Source organism: Zosterops lateralis (assembly GCF_965231275.1).
Source record: "Zosterops lateralis genome assembly, chromosome: 7".
NCBI lineage: Eukaryota > Metazoa > Chordata > Aves > Passeriformes > Zosteropidae > Zosterops > Zosterops lateralis.
This window is the reverse complement of record NC_139767.1, coordinates 33085204-33101918: the sequence shown is the minus strand read 5'-3', so window position 1 is coordinate 33101918 and position 16715 is coordinate 33085204. Positions and strand designations below refer to the sequence as shown.

The following is a 16715-nucleotide window of genomic DNA, read 5'->3' as shown; positions in this document are numbered from 1 at the left end:
AGAAAAATAGATATTCTTCATATACAGGACTTGTAGCAGAACAAATTCAATGCAGATCAGCATTAAATTATTCACTTCCACAAGAATTCCAGCTTCCCCAAAAAGCATTTCCAGTGAAGGTTGTGCTCAAAAGTTTGAAACAAAGAGCCTTCCATACATTTTTCATATCAATGCAACAATTAAATCAAATCACCAGTTATTTCAAAGTCTTCTAATTCCTTGGGTACATGGCACATACTTTAAAAGTGATTACAGTACAAATCAGCTGAAATGGACCAAAATATTGTAATGGATGCCAAAAAAATCAACCATGTCTGCTTATCCAATTTAGCAATGGAAATCAAACATTTCCACTGCAGCTACAAACAAGTAAATACACCTCTACTAACAGGAAACAAGAATAATCTGCTGGAAAAACTAAGTGACAAGGACCTGGAGTGACAGCAGTTGGCAATGTGCTGTAATTTATACTGCTCAGGATAGAATTAACATAGCTCAGTGATCAGAAATGTGTGAAACATGAACAGGATTTTGTAATTAAGTTCCTGAAAGGAAATTAAAAAAAGGTATTTTAAAAGTTTATCTCAATATTAAATTCTGCTCTCAACTGAAAAAAATTACATTGCTGATGTTCTTACAAAACCACAGTGATATTCCCTTACCCATTGCTTTTGTTTCTTCTCTTTTAGCATTGAGTAGGGAAAATTTGAATTTTGCTCTGACTTCACTTTTTGGACAACTGACTAAAAGCAAATACAATGACAAGTAGTCTTTGCTTTCATCATCTAATCCCTTTGGATTCACTCTCAGGCACCTGAAAAAAATGAGAGAAATTGTAATTTTTAAATGGCACCCAAAATAAATTCAGAAATACTTTTACAAGACACAATAATAAGCGCTACTGAAATAAATGGTTTCCTTTCTGATTGCTGACATTTTGAAATTAGAACCAATCCATACCTACAGTAACCCTTCAAGAAGCATCCAAATTTCAATATTTATTTGTAATTTAACTTTACAATTTTTGTGAGCAAAATAACCCCAGAACAAAATCAAAGCACTTGCTCAAATAAAGACCTTACCACTTCATTTTGTCATTTGGCCCTGATGAAAATGTAGAACTCTTTAAAACTTCACCCATTTCTTCACGGCAAAAACTGAAGTTATTAATGGTCCACATGTATGAAAATTTTACTACTTTAACCTGAACAAAAGATCAGAAAATGTTGAGAAAATTTAACTTACATATCAAGCATTGACTGTGAGAACTACTTAGTTCAGCTATATTTTTTCAATATGTCAATCATTTCAATTTAGGGTCTTTTAATGATTATTATGACAATAATGAAAATAAAGCCATTGGAATTTATGTAGATTACCTGTGTGTAACACCAGCTTTCAGCCACAGGTCCACTGGACATCTCCCCAGGAGGAGGTGGGGTGGGAACCCTTGACATTGCCACTTATTGCAGGTTTATAGGATCAAGAGAGCAATCCAAGCTTCAGTAATTTTCCTAAAAAAAAAAAAGTAATTAATACATTTCATTCACCCTTTTTAGGTGTGGGAAATACAAAAACTCATTTTACTGTGTTTACTAAATGATGTATCTGAAAATTAAACCTGAAAAGAGGACAATGGTTCTGCTGGGTGTTACACATCAACAACCACTGGTGCTCAAAACCTGCAGGCTGAGCCCTCACACAATAATTTACAAAAATAAGCACCTCTGCATCACACACCACCACTAATGACAATATTTCAACACTCCTTTAGCAAATTACCACTTTGGCCACTCCAGAAGTGTTATAACTTTCTTCAGGCTCTCCCCCTTTGATTTGCAGAGTACATAGAGCACTCAGTTATTAGTGCACTGCCTTAGTTTTTCACCCAGACATAATTCACAAGAACACTCAGCCACCTGGGACTAGAAGAGGTTCACACAACCCTGAGATTTCTGAATGGAGGGTAAAGAATCAAACCTGCATTTCAAGCAGTATTTTTTTTTCTCACAGATGCTTTCTATCTTTAACACCAACAGATACAGCTGAAGAACTATAATCACCACAACCACGTGTGTGATTCCCCTTGAAGGACAAAGCCAGAAAACAGTTTCAGTCAACTCCCAACAACAAATAAAGTGATTTTGTTATGAACTACCACCACCTAACAGAGCACTACAGCTCCTCCTGCCCATCAGGAGCTGAGTCACTGCCCAGATCACTCACACCTGGTACACAGCAGTAATTGGGCCTGGCTAATGAGAGAAAGGTGGGCAATGAGGGCTCCTGGCTGCCTCTCCTTTAAGGGAGGGTCTGCTGTCAGCTGTGGACAGATCCCTGTCACAAGCACAGCCTATCACTTAAACCATTTCATTAAATTGCTCAAAAGTGAAACGAACTCTAATCAAATCAGAAAAAAAAATAAATCAATTATTTCTGTCACAAAAACATTTTCCCTTAGTAGAGAAAGTTTCTTTCAACATATCCTGCTATCGCTTAAAGGCAACCATCATGCTGCAACATTTGTCTGCTGCACTGTACAGCTCTTTTTAGCTGAGACAGAACAGCACTAATTGTGTTCCTCAAAAGATGTGATTGCACATCACTAATCATGAAGGAACTCTCCAGGGATGGAGCAACGCTTCAAAACAAGGTTTTATGCAAACATTGGTAAAAAGATACTGCAAGAGCACACAGAATTCAGTCAAGATGTGAACAAGTTCATTATTCCCATGGGAAGAATTCTGCTCTGTGAAATGCTGTGATCCTCAGTGGATGCTTTCCCCTCTGCCTTTCTGGTACTGCTTCTCACTCATGGTATGAAGCAGCCCTTCCACATCAAAGTCTGCTGACAGATGATTGCTGTGAATCACAGAAGTCTAAGACCTTGAAAAGAAAGCTAATTTTCAATTTTTACCAGATGAAGAAGGAGATGCCTTATAATCATATCCCTTAATGAATCTCTACCAAGAGATCTACTATGACAGGGCAAAAACAAAACACTGAATAGATAGGTCTCCTGTAAGATATGAATCCCTGAGACATTGAAAACTAATCAAAAATATAATTCAGCTGTCTTTAACAAATGAGTTTTCCCCAAATAAAACTTATATTTGCAGCAACATTCAGTACTTCATTAGTACTTTCCATAAATGAAAAACAAACATCATCCCTAAATTTAAGATAACCAAACTTATTTCCTTCTTATTTTTTTAAGCAGGAAACACATATATTTGTGCATGCTGTGTTTACATAGTTTTTGATTACTTGTTTACAATTGGTTTTGATTCTCTGTACAGAACAACCCAGAATAAAATTCCTGGGAAGGATACACATGAACTTTTGCTTTCATAAGCAAATATTAGCACTTATACGATTATTTCTGGAATCACATCCTATCCTCATGATGACAATTGAAGCTGTTCCCCAAATGCATTGGATTTTGACACAGAACCATATCCTGAAAAGGGTTAGAATAGCTTACCTCAGCCTTACTGAATCTGCTTGCTGCTCCTCCAGATTCTCCAAAGCTAAAAGCAAGAAATACAGCCCATCCCTTATTCTGTCATTTGCATGAGATGCACAGGACTCTCTCATCTGTACCTCAATTCTTCAGCCCATTAGACCAGTCAGCTCCCAGTAACCATGAAGGAGCAGCAGATCTGAGCCAAAATTTGCTCTGAAGGGGTTTCTAAATTGGAAAAGCCTGAAAATAACTGCTGTACACAATCTCTTTTAAGAAAGTGTTCAGTGACCTTGGGCCAGCTACCAGTAGTTATCTGCCCACTCCTGTCTCACAGCTAAATCAGCTTGATTCACTGAGAATTTAACTCTAAGCAAAGGTAGTTATTTGCAATTACTTTCAGGTCCATCTGTTGCCTCGTGTCTGTACCTGTTCTACCCAAGGCATCTGTGCTTCAGAGGCTGCTTCCACCTGCTGCATGGCCCTTATTTAAGGAAGGCCTGATTTTACCTAAGTACACTTCTCAGGTCCTTCTGAACAGCCTCAGCTTTTTCTAAAGTTTCCCCTTTACTGAACTAACACCAGACAACTGATTTTCATGATGCCCTCTCTGAGGACAACTCTCTGAGGAACAGATTTACACCTCACTTTTTTTTTGCATGGCTCTACTAAGCCAATCACATTTTTAGACTGAGAAAACTGGCAGAAAGCAGTAACTTTAAATCCTTCATACTGAGAGTCTGTGTTGAGGAGCTGTCTGTATTTTTTAGTATGCCTGAGCACACAAGAAAAACAAAGGACCTACCAAGACAAACTGAATAATGGGAGAATGAATAAACAGAGCTTCTGATGCTCTGTGTAAACATGTACCAAAAGACAAGGTACAAAAGAAGGATGGAAATGGTTTAGCAGTACTGCCCTTCCCTTTACTTAATCAATTAATTGGGATTTGGGTGGGGTCATGGGGATATTTACCAGAGCTTTCAAGATGCTGTCCTGAAGTGTAGAGGTGTTTGGAGAAGGACTTTTGACTGACAGCCAGACCACACTGAGTGGCCACCAATGGTCACCAAAGTGGACCCTGCACAGGCAGCCTGAAGGTAAGAACAGAAATACAACTCCACACTCATCACCCTTTGTGCACTCTGCAGGGAGCAGACTAAATACTACTCTGAAGAAAATGTTTATGAATCATTGATTAGCCACTGTCATCAGCTCTGACAAAATGGTTTTCCAAGTACCAACCCCTCATCACAGCCTATTAGACCAATTGGTTCGGAACAGAGAGAGGTGGAGTTCACAAAACCAGTCGGAGAACGACTGGGTGGAACTAAATCAGTGAAGTGCAGGAAGACAGGTCTGCTATCTGCAGGATGGAACAACTTAGAGGGACAATTTTCATGCTAGAACCTGCATTTATTACTCTGCAGGCTATCATGAACAAAGCAGCAGAAATGATGGAGCATTATCAGACAATAGCTCCAAGTTTTCAGGCAATGCTGTGCCTGTCTGGACATGGCCCAACAAACCAGTCTGTGTGGCCGTTCTGCCAGGCAGAAATGTCTGACCATCAGGGCAAACAACCTTTAATGGATGGGGTAAAAGAAGTTTCTGGTTTTCAAAAGGAAGATGAGATGTATTTTTAAAGGGTGTCAAGTTCCTTTGTTTGGGGTTTTTTCTAATGAAGTTATATACTCATACTGAATGTTGTACAATCAATGCTGATTTAATTCAGAGTTTGTGTTGTCTTCCTTAAAAAAAGAAGAAAAGGTCAAAAGTTCTTTGCTTGTACTTCCAGACCCCAAATATGATGGGCTTATCACTTCTTCTACTGCTTCATCTGATAATTGCTCAGCAAATAGACCAGAGTCTGTTAAATGAGGATCTTCAAGGAGCTGATCCTCCTACAGTGAGCAAGCAGGCAGAAATAAAATGAAAAAAAGGGGATTTCTCAAAGCACATTTTATTTATGAATTAACTGAAGTGCTGTCCTAGTCAAACAAATACTTCTACTAAAAGTATAAAGGCATCTGAAATTGATCATTGTTAATTAATCACCTGCACACACAGTGTCAAGAAACCACAGGCTACCTTCCAAAAAATGTTATTTGTGCAGGTTTTCATCAAAAGCTGGATCAGATCTCCATTTTCCCGGATCTTAAGATCCAAAGTGACTTCCTACACCAATAACATGATTCTCAAAAATATTATCTTGTTACCTCCTCTCTGAAATGGAGTATTTATCAACATTATTCTAAACAAAGTTACTTTTCAACCTCTCCGAGCTAGACAAGAGCACATTCCCAGCCTCTTACATCTTGTGCTGGAATTATCTCAACTGAAAGAGTGACCAGCTGATTAAGAAAACACCACATACATAGGAACACACAAAGAAAAATTTTCTGTGCCCCCAATAATAACCCCACAAAACACTTGATAAAGCTGTTTGAAGAGAAGAGCTGCTGCCCTGTTAGGAGGATGCTGGGCCAGCTCTCCCCTTAGGAGCAGCCAGTGGTTTCCCTTGGAATTTGTGAGGGATTGCAGGCAGCACATTGCTGGCAGGAATGGCTGAACCAATTGTCTCCTGCAGGGTACCCAACACACCCCAAAGTCAAATCCAGCCTGCCAGAATCCAACCCAAGGATCGTTCCCAAAGCAAACCAGTGACCCTGTCCTGCTCCCTCGAGAATGAGAATTGTGAACTCAGTGATCAGTTCCTGCTGAGCCTCTTCCTTCCAGCATCTCTTTTTTCCAGGGCTCAGCCTCCAGGATCACAGTGGTTCCCACCAACAAATTCCAACTGCATGTACTTCATATTCCACTCAGATGGTGACAGTTTTTTCCTGAACAGGGCTCAACATTGCACAAAATGCAAAGCTGTTATGAATTAACTTTTTGTCCCCTCTCTGGAAACGCTGATATTTCATCACAGGCTGAAATAAAGATTCTGAAGTTGAACATAACTCCAACTTTTTATTCCTAGTAAATACATAATTTAGAAACCAAATGTAGTTTGTGAAATTTTGAGGGTTTGGCTTAAAAAAAAAATAAATCTGAAGTAAATCCTTCATTCAATAATTTCAACTCCCAAAAACCCATTCAAAATAAACATGGTGTAGTTCCAGAGATACTTGTTTAATTTCCTCTTATTAAATGATTACCAGTGAGTAAAGTATTACTTAGTATTATATAATTCATATGCAAGTATTATATATAAAACTACCAATATTTGTTAAAGGAATCAGTTTTATTTTTCAAATTACAGAGAAGGCAAAATCTTGGGAAAAACACCATCTTCTCACTTCCTGGCTGAGAAAGAATACATTTATGAATATAAAAATAAAGGAAACAAACAAACCCGATCAAAACAGTTATGTCTGAAGTGAAAGATATTCTAAGGCCAAAGACACAGTTATTTCTGCATTGCTCCACCTGGAGCAGTTCTAGGCAGCATCAGCTTATGGAGGCCAAACTATCTAAGAGTGAAAAAAGCCATGTCCCTTTCCCATTGATCACAGAAGGATTTGTGCAACAGCCACCCACCACCTGGGTCACACTTATTTGGTGGCATGAAACACCCATGGCTTGATTTTCTTTTTTTCTGTTTAAGATTTTGTGTTATAAGCCAATTAAGCTTACAGAAATTCCTACAATTTTTACTAGTAAGTAGAAAAAAAAAAAAGAACTTTGCAATAAATAGGATTGTTCCCTTAATTAGGAGGATTTCCAACCCTTCACAATTGATCTTTTTGAAAGATTTGCTGTTATATTTCCTAAACAGCCAACTATTAAACTAAGTTTCCTGCTGGATGATCCACAACACAATAACAGATGTCTGAAAGGTCTATTAAGCTCAGGCAGTTTTCCAATTTGTTCAGTTATTACCTCCTCTGAAAACACACTCAAGATATACCTACAAAAATTTAAATACAGTGTTTAGCATTTATTGATTTTAATCCCCATCCATCACTGCATCATTTGAGTGAAGAGAATTACTCATACTTACACGATTGCAATAACATATCCATTCCCTAAGTTAGAAAACTTACAGGCTAAGGAGGTACTACACTTTACATTATCTGCAGGACTTTTAACATGAAAATTTTCTCCTTTTTGGGGCAAAAGAAGGAAGCAGCAGTTGGGCTACACACAGGAAACTCCTATGACACTGAAGAGGCAGCCTGTAACAGTTAGAAAGGTTTGAGGCTTTTTTAGAACATGATATTAAAAAATGCTTATTTAAGTATATGTTTGCTCTGGAACCACGCAATAGCAACCAAATTTATACAAACCCAAGCTTTGGGGTTTAAATCAGCAGCTCTGGCTGCTCCTGTGTGCTTCATGCTTAGCATCTCACTCACCCCTGCCATGCCACAGCTCTGCTGGAAGCCTGTGCCCTGCCAGGAGACACAACCAGCAGCCACACCACAAGCCAATTCATGACTCTCTCCACACTTTTCCAGTGAGAAAAAAAATACTACCATGGACTGGGCTGTGACAGCTGAGAAACTCCTGCCCAGGGACAGTAAACTCCAGCAGAGAGAGGGCAGGCAGCTGGAGTCACAGACATCTCAAAATAGCTACAACTAAGACTCCAGAATTTAAAAGCACAGCCTCATGGTGGTTCCAGCAAAAAAGCCCCAGCAAGGCAAAACCCAGCACATGGGAAATGCCCAACTCTTCAGAAGGATGATGGTGTACCTATGACTGATGAGACTGTAGTCAGCAGCTCAAAATTAGCAAGATAATACCATTAGTTGTAAAAACTGTAAAGTTGTGTACATGCTGTTTTCAGGCTTTTCTCTAAATTTTCTTTCCTATCCTAAGGCTTTGAAAAATAAAGTTGAATTTTACCTCAGCTGTGAGAAAGCCCAAATGCTCAGCAGAGCTGGAGCTAAAACTGTCTAGTTTACATCAGCCAAGCTCACTGATAAAAATCCCTCAGCATTAGCCTTGCATTATTGTTCTGTAATACAGGAAACCCACTGTGCTCTGTATTAGATGTCCCAGACCATTCCCTACAGCACTCATCTATGCATTTCCCTGGAGAAGAAATGCAAGATTATTTCTTACAGCATTTTTCATTTTCATTGCCCAGTCTAGTTTTACAGGACCCAAAAGAGGGGTATTTCCACCACGATTCCTCTTGGGAAACTATTCTATTTGAATAATCTATTGCTGTCGGGGTTTGTTTCCTGGTATACAGCCAAAGTGATCTTTTCCCCTCCTTAGTTTCACTCCATTACTCTTACTCCAACAAATCATTGCCATGTGAAAGTATATTAAATGAAGACATTTCTTCCCTAAATGCTTCAGTTACACACAATCAAGAGTCCACCAAATGGAAAATGCTTATTTTAACTTTCTTCCTTGCACTTGGAACAGGAGTTTCTATAAGCCAACAGAAAGTTGATTTCAATTGTAAAAAAAAAATATCTTTCTTTAACAGATCCACAGCTAGTCTAGGGTGCTTTGGGTTGTTTTGGTTTTCTTTTTTTTAAAAATCCATATGATTCGTGAAAAGCACTGGCCTGTACTCTGGAAATAGATGCTTTCGTTTGCTGCAAAGGAGCTGTACCAAGCAGCAAAACCTACTCATTAACTTCCACAGACCGGCATCACCTGCAAAGTTCACATCAAATTGGTACAACAGCTCTCAGCAGGCAAAAGCTCATACTCACAGATGTTGCCAGGAGGGGGTTGATCAGTCATTTGTTGCCCTGTTACCTCTCACGGCAAAGCAGTGGTCACATTTGGGCAACAGCAGCATCTTGGAGATTCTGAGAGTCACAGCTCATTTCAGGCCTCTGTGCCTGAGTGTCAGACCTTGTGCAAAAAACAACTGGTACTTTAAAGCTAGGAAATTGAGGAAAAAAGCCTAAAACTCAATTCTGCCAGAGGATCTAACTGCATTTGATGCTAATTTACCCCAACAGTCTCTTGAAATTGAACTAATCCACAAGAGCTGATAGACACATCCTAGGAAAGACAGGCAGGTCAAGAGGCAGAGCTGCACACACACTTGCTCTGGTGAATATGAAGCAGTAATCTCTAAAAGCCATCAATGCAAGCAAAACTTGACATCTCAGGATTGGACTGCAGCTAAACTGGTTTAGACCCACAGTGATAAAGAAAATCCTAAAAGTTCATAAAATAGCTTGACTTGGAAGGATGATTGAGTCCAGCTCACAAATCAGTCCAACAGAAACAGGATTCTAAAATTCAAAGACAAGTAGATGACTTCTACCATTCTTTTCTTCAAAAAACATCCAGGTTTTGCTTATACTTCAGGATTCAAGAGCCATTCTGATATAATCTAAGACCCCTTTTTCCACTACAAAAACAACCCAAAGCTTGGCAGTTTCCTGTAAGTTTCCCCAGTTACTCAGTCTTAGTTGCTCAAGACAGAAGAGAATTTCCCAAGTAAGTAGCAAGGCAGAGAGGCTGGCACAGGCCTGTCGGGGTGGCCTGGCTGTGGAGTAAATAGATTTGGTTTCATCTTTGGGTGCTGTCAAACAAGGCAGACCAGAAGCAGATCTGAGTCTGCTGCTTTTTGCCTCCGTCCACAGCAGACACAACCACACTGTGAATCATCCTGATGAGGTGGCCTCACACACACGGAGCAGAAAAGTGCTCCCCCACAGCAGAGAAACAAACAGCAGAAAAAAAAAAAAAAAAAAAGCAATTTACTACCAGGAAATCAAGAAGTCAGCCAACACCAAGTGCCGAGCCCCTCTTTACAAGTGACTCTGGAAACCTCTGAAAGCTCAGACACTGTAATTTATGAGTAACCCAGACTAACACTGGATGATGTTACTGCCATATATCTTTCCCTTCAGCACTCAGTGAGCAGAGGCTCACACTTGTTGGAGGGGATGGCACATTTCCAAACACAACTGCTATTTAATCATTAAAAATGATGCCTGGCCTGTAAAACAATATTCAAAACCACTGACTACAGAATAAAGGTGGATTTTGTTTGATTAGTTATTAATATAACTAATCATAGAAACTAACTCTGGGTATAAAGTTTGCCACACACAAATTTTGAGCAGATTATTGTCCTATGGAAGCTTTTCTTTCATTCTAGTTATAGCATGCTTTCCTTCTCTCTTCCCTTTTTCTCTTTTTTTCTTAAAAGGGAAAACCCCCACTTCAGCAGAATGTTACTAAATAAGCCTTTTTTTGTCATAAGCAAGACAGGAACTCCCCTAATCACAAGTCTCTCATGAGATGCAACAGTATTAATTCAAATCTTTCAGATTTATTTACTGTATTTTTTACCCTGGATCAACCACCTGCCCAGTGGATTTTGCAAAACTCACATAAAATGTATTTATGCAAACTTCTTCAGTATAAGAAGTTTTAGTTTCTTAGAAGCTCTATCATCCATTGTAACACAAATACTATTCTGCTGCCATTTTTAATTTAAATTTGCTCACTATATGCACAAAAATAAACAAAACAAAAAAACATCTACCTTGACATATTCTGCAGAGATCAGAAAAATCCACTGAAAATAGATTTCATACATTTTATTCCTCTGAAACCACCATAAGCCAAGTGCCAGACCCAAGAGTGAGATCACACCCACTTGGACAGTCAGTACAGCAAAGCATTACATTAACCTGCAATCACACCAATCAGCCAGAGATTTCTGACAACTTCGTCCTCAGAATAACATTTTCAGAAATTAAATAATACGACTTTAAATAACTTTGTATAGATTCTATGAAGAACTTTCCAAATTTATGAAAAAAAACATCCAAAAAGAGGCATAAATCCATATGTACACAAATAATTGCTGCAATTAACTTTGCACACAGCACAGGCACATTAGTTAAAATGACTGTTTTGTCCTGTTACAAGAACAGTTACTCAACTTGGTATGTAAATACCAGTGTGCCCACTGGTACATCTGATACTTACAACAAGAAGCTAAAATTTAAAATTTTCATTATATATTGCTCCATCACTGAAGCAAACTATATTAACTGCTCGTTACATAAACTCGTTACAAAACAGTTCTGGTTTTATCTTCAAGAGTTTTAAATACAAACAAGCAACTCTGAAATTAATCTCAGTTAACAAGGAATCTATCTGGTTTAAAATTTCAGAAAAATTGCCACTAAAGAGGGATAGTTTTGTTGCTGAGGTAATGTCTACAGATGAAGTAATTCAGAGCCCTATTGTCTTCTGTGAAGACAGTCAACATATGTCTCCTCTAAAGAATTTAGAGAAATTATTAGCTAATCTGAATTACCAGATTAATTTTTTAAGCGCTTGAAACAACAAATAACTCGTGTTCAGATTTTACTTCAACTTAACCCAGTGATTTTTAACTTAAACTCTGTGTACTGAAATTATCTGTCCTTCACAGGCTACAGGCCACGCTAATGGAGAAAGCAGATTCATCAATTAGAAACCGAATATGAATAAAGAAAGCCAGGAAAATGAAAGTTTTTGTGAACTTTTCCAAAGCAAAAGTCAACATGGAACAGAGAACTAGAAAGTAGGACACCAGAGGAGAAAGTTATTACCACCTATTCCTCAGGCCAGAGTTCTGCACCTTACACCTTATTTCAGTTGTTCACTGATGGAACCACCCCAAACCCTTTTAGAGACACCCAGTCTAATTAATTTGCTCAACATTCAGTACACGAGAAAACAAGGCATTTGAAATAAATCAAGTGCAAGTCATCGCTCCCCATTTCCTTCATCTCCACTCGAAGCCCTGCTCATGAACCGATTTTGCAAAAGACTTGACCAACTGGTAAGTGAGCTCCTGGGAGGGGACGAACATTAAAGGAACCAGCAGGAAGGAGGCCAAGAGAAAGCTTGGCTCCCGAGTTTCACCCAGTGATCCTTCCCACTGAACAACAATACGAGGTTCCCACCCCATGAACTTTGGAAGTTTCCCAACTGCTGGAGACATTTACTCCACCAGCAGCAGCAATGCCTAATGCCAAGAGCTACTCTGTTGCATTCTCCCTGGCACACAATTGCTTTTCCTTTCTGTAAAGCACACAGGTAAATTACACATCAAGTGATACTTCACCCTTGAACTACTTAAGAATTCAAATCACAATATAGTGCAAGGAGCAAATGCCACATGAACTGAGCTGATGCAGACTGTTAAAATTAAAAGTAGAATGTGTAAAAATTTTCACCAAAAAAAATGAAGCAGTAAATGGCTTCTGGGAGATGCAAGGCAGCATCAAGGATAAGGAATCTAATTCAGGGAATTTGGACATGTGAGCTCTCTGGATTATTCCATGCCAACGACTTTCTGAATCAGCTGAAAGAGTATCTGACTTTCCACTACATTTCCCAAATGCTATATGCAAACACTCATCACAACAACGTTGACAGATACATGCATGGCTGCAAAGTGATTCCTTGTACAAAACATAAAAAAAACCCCTGTAGCTGATCAAGAATAATTTTAAACCAGGCCACCAAAAAACACGTTGGAAAGCTATTAAATTTGGATAAAATGGAACCAACAGGGTTGAGGTTTATAGCTGAGGGGTTTTAGGTTAAGCTCTTTCCAGTACTGAACATACACTCCTGCCAAAATTCCACCACACAAGTTGAATAGCTAAAACATCACCAAAACCTCACATTTATGCAAAACACACACTCTGTAACACAGTTACACACACTTCTTAGGACCCCCACTGAACTAAGGCAAGCCACTGTCTCCTCTCAATTAAAAACTACAACATCCAAATTGCCACCACTAAAATACCTCCACTTCTCACAGAGCTGCAACAAATCTCCACTGAGTACCAAGCACAAACTGAATGAGAGATTCCCTGCTTTGATTTGAAGGGACAATTCTACAGGAAGGTTTTTGATATGAGTTGGACAAGAAGCAACAGAACGTCACAGGAACATGAACTGGAAATTTTCTCAAGAAATCAAAGGAAGGATTGTCTTTTGTGAATATGCATGTATTTTATAGAGGGGAAAGAGAATCATGGAATGGTTTGGGTTTGAAGGAAACTTGAAGATCAATCCATTCTAACCCCCGTTCCATGAGCAGGGACATCTTCTATTATCTCAGGTTGCTCCAAGCCCCATCCAACCTGGCCTTGGACACTTCCAGGATGGGGCAGCCACAGCTTCTCTGGGCAACTTGTGCCAGTGCCAAGAGCCAAGGTACAAGAGGCTCTTTGAGACCACAGGCATCAGTCAAGCACTGAGGCAATGCCTTCTATTTCATCCTAAAAAATGCAGGACAAAATGCACAGTCTTCATGCTTTGACTGCAGCACAGTATTTTGAAGATCTCAGGATTTTATGACTACAAGTATCAGGTTGCTGCTTCTGGGAAGTGTAACAATCTCACTTAAGACTTCCTTAGTTTCCACCAGGTTTGGCTAAATACACAGGAAGCAGACTGCTTTTGACAAGGAGACAGAAATGCCCATAAGGAGCATATGAACCTGTCACAAAAACTGTGAGAAAAAAACCCACCAAAAATATCCGCTTGTCATCAACAGGAAAATATAACAAAATATAACAAAAAAAGAAAAAAAAAAAGCAGGCTGAGGTAGTTTTGTAAGGCAAGACACACAGAAGCCTACGCTTGGGCACACCACAGAGCCTGGAAACATTCAACAGGACAAATTTCTCATTACCACCTACGAGGCCATGAGATGCAAAGAGAATAAAAGTGAACAGATGTGAAGAGATTGTATATGAAAGGCTGGAAAAACAACCATTGCAGACAGAAAACCTGGGGAGAATGAATGAAGATGAGATTTACGTGCAAGTCAACTGTTTCCTACTGCTGTCCTCAGTTATTTCTCCTCCACTCTAACTAACGTTGATAATGACAACTGGTTTCATTCTTTCTCCTGTATATTAAGTTTAGATCCTTTCAAAGGCACAAAAATCAACAGAGAAACACAACCTATTAAAAAAAAAAGAAAATAAAGGGGAAAAAAAAGTACTTTTATGTGATTTTAACTGAACATGCAAAACTGCAAAAAGCATGCACTCACAATTGAAATCAGTGACTAGGGCCAGAAAGAAAATTTGGTGGCTTTTCAAATTCATTTTATATTTGTCTATAGCATACACAAGTTTTTAACAGCAACAAGTAGCTTGTGCCGCCTATGCAAGTACAGAATGTAATTCTTTATTTTCACTGACAGTTCAAAAGCAGGCTGCAAAGTACCAAAGTTAAAAGTTTGGCAGAAAGCTGTTTCAAGGAATATAACACCAGGGATATTTCTGGATATTTAAAATCTCAGATTTCCAGATGAGACTTTCTGCTGATGTACCAAAGCCTGAAATCCTGCACCAAGTCTGCAGCTTTATATACAAAGGCAGATTATTTAAAAATTACTTTCCCTTTCCTGAGTAAATATCCCCTGACAGAGCGAGGGGGAAATACCATGTAACAGACACACACTGGAAATCCTTCACAAACATTTATGGTTGTCCTGGCCACACATCCCAGAAGGCCCAGAGAGAGAAGCCAGGTTAAATACTTTCAGAAGTGACAGTAACTGCTAAGTACCCCTCTAAAAATGGATATTTCCAGAAATAATGAAACTTTTAGTAAAAAAAACAGAAAAGGAGGCTTATTTTTCTTTCAATAACCTCTTTTGCTTATGGTTAAAACAAAATGCCTTGGCAGTCATACAAATCGTTCAGCTCAAAACCACTGTGGTAAAAATTCCTGTAACCATATGGGATATCTATCAAATTGCTTTCTGCAGAGCTGATAAGAATAAGGAAGGACCCTGCCTGACTCTGTCACAGATTGTTCTTCCTGGCAGGAGGTTCGAGACAATCCTTTTTGTTCAAACACTATTTTTACGACTCTTAACACTTCTCTAGAAAAGAAATTAAGAACACAGCCACAAAGCAAAGCCACGCTTTTAAACAGATTGCTGATTTCAGTCTCCTGCAGTCACAAAAACACCGAGAGCTCGCCGACACCGCTCCCGCTGCTCCCTTTGTTTTGCCGTTTCCCGTTCTTTGCGGCCTTTCTCACCTAGTTCTGCCCTCCAACAGCCTCAGTGTGATGCAAATCCCCCCAGACTCCCGGGAATTTCAGCAGACGACATCATCAGGTGAGCCCCGAGCCTGAGTCAACTCCACTTCCTGACCACGTCTAAGATGGAGCGCGCCGCCGGCGAGCCCACGGCAGCTTTCCTCGCTCACCATCCACTCCCTGCCACAAACTTCGCCGCAGCCCAAACCTCCCAAACAAAACAACCTCCCAACCAACCCGTTCCCCCCATCTTTTTTATTTATTTTTTTTTTTTTTGGCTTTCTCACACGGCGTGAACTTCCCAAAACAAACTGCACTTGGTGGTGGGTGGGGGGGGGCGGGTAATGAGGGAATGAGGGCAGGGGCGGTAAACACGGCGCTGTTCTCCCCGCGGCCGAGCGGCGGGCAGGGCTCACCCCGGGCCTGCAGGAGCCCCAGGCGGGGATCGCAGGATCTCTGGATTCCCAGGATCTCTGGATTCCCAGGATCGCTGGATCCCCGGACGGCGCAGAGCCCACACCGCCCGCCCCGCGGCCTCACCCCGGCCCGGCCCTCCCGCAGCACCCCCCAGCGCTGCCCCCCGGGCCCGAGGGCACAACAAAGGCTTTTCCCCCCACCACACCCCGCACACCCCCGGCCCGGCCCGGCCCGGCCCGGCACGTACCGGATCGCGGCGCTGGCGGGGCGGCTCGGCGGGGCTCATTCCGCCGGGGCGGGGACGCTCTGACGGTCACCGGCGCCCGGCGGGAGGCGAAGGCGGCGAGCCCGAGCGGCGGCGGAGCCGCATCGCTGCCCGCGCCGAGTCCCCGCTGCTCCCGGCCGTGCCCGCCCCGCTCTCCCCGGCACCTCCCGGCGGCTCCCGCACGGCCCCGCTCCCGCTCCCGCCGCACTTCCGGGAGGCGGCGGTCACGCGGGCCCGGGACGCGCCGCTTCCATCCGGGAACGCGCGCGGGGCGGGGCCGGGATGTGGGGGAGCGATCCCGGGGAGCGCAGCGCCTCACCGGGACACACTGAGCTGTCCCAGAGCCATCCCAGAGCCCCCAGAGCACGTCCAGATGGTTCTGGAATGTCTCCGCTGAGGGAGACTCCTCACCCTCCCCTGTTTCCAGAAGGGAATCCTTACCCCGCGCTCAGGTGGAATTTCCTGAGCCTTCCTGTAGCCTCATGTTGGCGGTGTAGAAGGATGAGGCGCCCCTCCTGAGGGGCCGGGACAAAGGGGTTGTTCAGCCCGGAGAGGAGA

General features: G+C 41.2%; 1 protein-coding gene across 1 annotated transcript in view; it reads right to left on the bottom strand.

Annotated features, from left to right (window-relative positions):
* The window catches only part of SPOPL (speckle type BTB/POZ protein like), a 33031-nt gene extending 16827 nt beyond the window's left edge, over positions 1-16204 (bottom strand). The window contains exons 1-4 of the mRNA XM_083865504.1: positions 16140-16204; positions 1380-1514; positions 1083-1204; positions 663-814 (exon numbers count right to left, since the gene is read on the bottom strand). Coding sequence (XP_083721630.1) covers positions 663-814; positions 1083-1204; positions 1380-1457 — 352 coding nt within the window. The 5' untranslated portion in view covers positions 1458-1514; positions 16140-16204. The remainder of the gene's footprint in view (positions 1-662; positions 815-1082; positions 1205-1379; positions 1515-16139) is intronic.
* Positions 16205-16715: the final 511 nt, after the last annotated feature.